The sequence below is a fragment of the Caenorhabditis briggsae genome, assembly GCF_000004555.2.
Source record: "Caenorhabditis briggsae complete genome, chrII, whole genome shotgun sequence".
In the NCBI taxonomy this organism is placed as follows: domain Eukaryota; kingdom Metazoa; phylum Nematoda; class Chromadorea; order Rhabditida; family Rhabditidae; genus Caenorhabditis; species Caenorhabditis briggsae.
In genome coordinates, this window is record NC_013486.2 from 5,605,684 (window position 1) to 5,610,382 (window position 4,699).

Consider the following 4,699-nt stretch of genomic DNA (forward strand, 5'->3'; position numbering starts at 1 on the left):
CTGGAAGGGAAGCGAGGCGTTTTTGCCCTTTGAACAGAAAAAAAAAATCCAGTCATAAAAGTACTGAAATTCGCGAAAACCAGCGAAAATTGTGTTTAAAATTACAGGCTTTGGCTGAAACGCCTTGTTTCCCGTCCATTAGGACATCCGAAAAAAGGCGCCAAATTCAAAAAGTTTGGGTGCCCCAGAAATTCGAAATTCTGAATCTACAATTTTAACTTTTTCAGAACAGGAAAATCGCGTCGGAGGAACACGGACTATCTACAAATCGATCCCTCCAGCACATTCATCAATAACAGTCGTGGATTCAACGAAGAGCTCCCGGAAAACTTCTTGGATACAATAAGTCCACATCCAGTAACACCTTCGGCAAGCTCCTCCTCCGAAGACGCTCCAACGATTGAAGAAGCGCCAACGACGTCAGCGCCAAGTCTAGCTTCTTTGGCTCCGATGAGTTTGAACACTGATCAACCAGGAAGCAGTTTCTCTGGCGGATCCCTCCTATCGCCTTCATATGAACATATTAAAAATGAGCCAGAGTAAGTCGCACGAACATTCGAATCGCATTTCAACTAATTGAATCTCATTCAGAGATTATTACAGGTTCTCTGGTAGCACATCCGGACTTTTGTCTCCTCTAGGCTCACGTCGACGAGAATCTCATGAATTCAGCAGCGATTTTATCAAGGTTATACAGAACAACAGAAAATGAAAAGAAGAATACATTTTCAGGAAGAAGAAGACCTAGACGAAGGAAATCCATTCATCGGCGGCATACGTGCAGACAGTCCACAAAATGATCGATCAGCGGAGCTTGGTAGCATGCTATTGAATGAAGATCATCGACCAATGGAGAGAACTCCATCGCCACATAGCTCATTCGGTTCTGATCCCACATCTATGATTCAACGCCAATTGATTAAAAGTGAAGAAGTTAGACCTTCTGGATACTCGAAACCGACACCACCACCATATGTTAAACCGAGAAATGGAGCTCGTTTGGATTTCGAAAAGACTCCATATCAGAGAAGTGAGTGGTTATCTATACTTTCTTCCATTCTGTTGCCCCTGTTTTGTTGAAGTTCTCACATCATCCCCATTTTGAATTTATCTTTCTTCTTTCCTTTCGTTCACTAATTATACTTACCCTCATTTTCTTTTAGATTCTCGGAAACGAAAAAACCTCTAGGTTTGCTCAATCAGTCGTCTCCATCCGTCGTCACCATGGCTTCATCCAATTCCATCGCCGCGTCGTCAAGCATTCCAACTCCGCCGACCGCAATTGTTCAGCCGCCACCACGTCGTGTATATTCCACTCAAGACTCCAACGACCCACTGAACGCAGAAATCGGAGACGATATATACATCGACACCAGAGATCTGTGCAAGAGAATAGCGTTCGAGTTGAAGAACCACTCGATTCCACAGGCCATATTCGCTGAAAGAATATTGTGTCGCAGTCAGGGAACACTTTCCGACTTGCTTCGCAATCCGAAACCATGGAACAAGCTAAAGTCCGGTCGTGAAACGTTCCGGAGAATGTACAATTGGGTTTCTCAGCCGCTTGACACTCGACTCGCCATACTCGACATGAAAACAGAAGAAGTGGGTCGAGCATCTGGAATGTCTCCTCCAACTCCAGCTCAAAACGTGCGCACTCACAGGTAACATCCTTTTTTCTATGTCAAATATTCAATTTTTATCAAAGTTCCAGAAGATCTACCTCCGACCACGATGGGCAAACTTCGAAGCGCCCTCGTCTCGTATTCACGGACATACAAAAAAGAACGCTTCAGGCGATTTTCAAGGAGACTCAACGACCATCTCGTGAGATGCAGCAAACGATTGCCGAGCATCTTCGTCTCGATCTCTCCACAGTTGCCAACTTCTTCATGAACGCTCGTCGACGCAGTCGCCTCGGTGTCGGCAACGATGAACCGGCGCCGTATCAACAGGTGAATAATGACGAGTTGTATACTTCAGATGAAGATTCCTTCTGAAGGAATGAGCACTGTTGGTATGCATTCTCTCGCACTGTGCAATAATTATGTTTTCTCTCAACCCACTTCCACCTATTGTCGCATCCACATATATTTTGTGTCATGATTCGTAATATATACTTCTAAAACTTAACTTAATAATTTCATACTATAACTACTCTCCTGCCTCTGTCGTCTTAATAAATATGTTTGTATTGTTGTGGTTTTTTTGGTTCTGCTGTGCTTGCAATTTGGGACTAACTGCTTGCTCATTCACCCCCACCTTCACAGTCATTATTTATATTTCCATCTTATTCTAGGTTCGGAGCATAACTCCTCCTCCTGGCGCTGATGGAAATCCGCTAACGAATGGCGACGATCATCTACCATTGCTAAACAGCGTGGTTAGTTTTTTATATATTAATTAGGTCACAGCATGTCTAGAGAAAGGCAGGCTCATTTTTCACTGATTTTCTTCGATTTTTTTTTCTCTACTTTTCTCCCGAAAAAGTTAATTTTCCGGCTTTTTCGGGGTAAAATAACTGAAAATCGATGAAATAAATCCTGAAAACGGAACTTCGGCGACGGCCACCGGCGTTTCTCTTCCACGGCTTCGATGTTTGTACCAGAAAATTCACTTGCTAAATAATTCTAAATAAAATGAAAAAATATTTTAAGATGGCGCACATGTACAAAGGCGAGGCAAGTACATGTTCTGCCGATCAGCAATTAGTGGAGCGTGGATTCGGAGGTCCAGTTGGCAGTCAAAATCATTCAACCGTCGGAAGAATGCTCCAGAATGGACATTCTCATAACGAAGAAGACATTGATTTGGACGAATTGAATGACGATGAGCTGGCCTACGAGGAAGACGTAGAGATTGGAGAAGAGGAAGACGAAGATGACGTTCGAGCCAACGGAGACACTCTCCCGCCTCCGAAAGAAGAACACGTGGCAGAGAAGGCTGTTATTAAAGAAGAAGCGCCAGACGACGATGAGTACGGTGCAGCTGCTAAATTGACTTGATTTTTTATTATATGTAAATTTCTTTATCTGGTTTCCTATATTTTGCACATTCCTCATACGGCATTTATTATGATTATTTTTGAAGTTTCTCATATTGCAAATTTGATTTCATTGAATATTCCTACTTCTTAAGAATTTTGTATTTTTCTCTCTCTAATTAAAAATAAGAGCCATAACGCCTCCAATAATGAACTATGATCACTGTTTTTGTTCTACGTGCCTTCTCTTCCTTCTCCAGAATCCCTCTCCATTTTCCGTGTCTTACCCTAAAATATTCCGTTGATACATTGTATTTTCTTCTGTAACTGCCTCCATTATGCGCGTCTTTAATATTGTCGGAATTTGAAAAATGCCACCTTCGTGTTTGCGGAGTTTGTGAGTCTGCAAACACGGAGCTGACAGTTTTTCTTATTCGGACAATACCAGGAAGGCACTTTTTCTCTCAAATATTTAAACTTTAGTGCAGGTTATTTCACTTTTCCTCATCCGGTAGACGATCTTTCAAACGAAGATTGGATGCCTCCTCCCATTTTTACCGGCAGGTCCGTGCGCTTCTTTATTGTATTCCTTGTTTCCAAGATGTATGTGCATTTTAATATTACAAGACAATAAATTTATTAAGAAGTGATAGTGAGAATGGGGAATTCATATTTAATTACAAGATCTGTGTTCAGAAAACTAGGCAGGAAAGTAGGAAAGTGAGATCTGTTAATCTAGGTGAGTGCAAATAAAGGTTTGAAATGTTTAGAACATGAAAAGACAACAGAAAAATTGTAAAACTGTGGAAATGAGCATTCTAAAGACCAGGAGTGTCATCAGGGCTTTCGGGTCGGTTCCGTCGAGCTTCCTGCTCCCGAAGATGTTGTTCTCTTCGTCTCTCTCGCAAACGGATTGCTCCTGGAGGGATTGGAATCGCTGATCGACCCGGTGGAGGAACTTCATCGAAATCTTCTGGAGGTGGTAGCTCGACCAGACGTCGTTGATCCCAATCGCGAGGCCTTGGAGGCATCGGAACGTTATCCGGCAAGTTTCTCTCGTTGTACTTCCAATACACATCTTCACAGTAACCAACCATTGCCGGTGTAAAACTGGGAGGATACTGGTCTGCCCGTCTGCTTGGCGGCTGGTTAGGGTCATCGTACTTTTGCACATATTCTTCCATGGACGGAGGATCGTGTAGTGGATTTCTTCCATGTGAAATTTGAGGAATCTCGTGTAGTCGTGGTGGTCTTTGGTACACAAGGATTCTAGGTTCACGATTAGGTGAATCCTCAGGAGCCTCTCTCGAAACTTGCTCCACTTGGCGTGGAACCGGATTACTGGGACCAGGAACATTTGGATCATCATAGTTGGGAACTGCAGGCTGTACTTTCTTCCGAACTTCTTCCTCTTTATAACGAGTCGCCACGTCATCTGTCACCTCCTGTTGTTCTTTCGCTGGATCTCCAATATCATCTCCCGATGAAGGATAGGAATCGTCGTCTTCGCCGCCGCCCAACCCGAATCTCTCTTCTTCATCCTCCTCCCTATTAGGCCTTGGTGGTGGTGCTATTCCAGGCTGAAAAAAAAATGAAACTGTGTCCAGTGTATCTTTCCGACACGGCTTCAAGAAATTTTTTGAAACGAATACATTTCGACACGGTGGCCTAACTTTTGCAAGTTTGGTTTTCTAGGCCACCAAGTTAAAATGGCCT

The 4,699-nt window shown here is 43.2% G+C and overlaps 2 protein-coding genes across 2 annotated transcripts in view; one reads left to right on the top strand and one right to left on the bottom strand.

The window, feature by feature from the left end:
- The window catches only part of Cbr-ceh-38, a gene marked incomplete at both ends in the record, with an annotated part of 4,043 nt that extends 1,038 nt beyond the window's left edge, over positions 1 to 3,005 (top strand). Inside the window, 7 exons of the mRNA XM_002630413.1 lie at positions 228 to 539; positions 604 to 688; positions 733 to 1,030; positions 1,190 to 1,664; positions 1,715 to 1,955; positions 2,300 to 2,383; positions 2,658 to 3,005. Of these exons, the coding sequence (XP_002630459.1) occupies positions 228 to 539; positions 604 to 688; positions 733 to 1,030; positions 1,190 to 1,664; positions 1,715 to 1,955; positions 2,300 to 2,383; positions 2,658 to 3,005 (1,843 nt within the window). The remainder of the gene's footprint in view (positions 1 to 227; positions 540 to 603; positions 689 to 732; positions 1,031 to 1,189; positions 1,665 to 1,714; positions 1,956 to 2,299; positions 2,384 to 2,657) is intronic.
- Positions 3,006 to 3,801: 796 nt separating this feature from the next.
- The window catches only part of Cbr-tra-2, a gene marked incomplete at both ends in the record, with an annotated part of 14,631 nt that continues 13,733 nt past the window's right edge, over positions 3,802 to 4,699 (bottom strand). The window contains one exon of the mRNA XM_045242088.1: positions 3,802 to 4,563. Within this exon, the coding sequence (XP_045094482.1) occupies positions 3,802 to 4,563 (762 nt within the window). The remainder of the gene's footprint in view (positions 4,564 to 4,699) is intronic.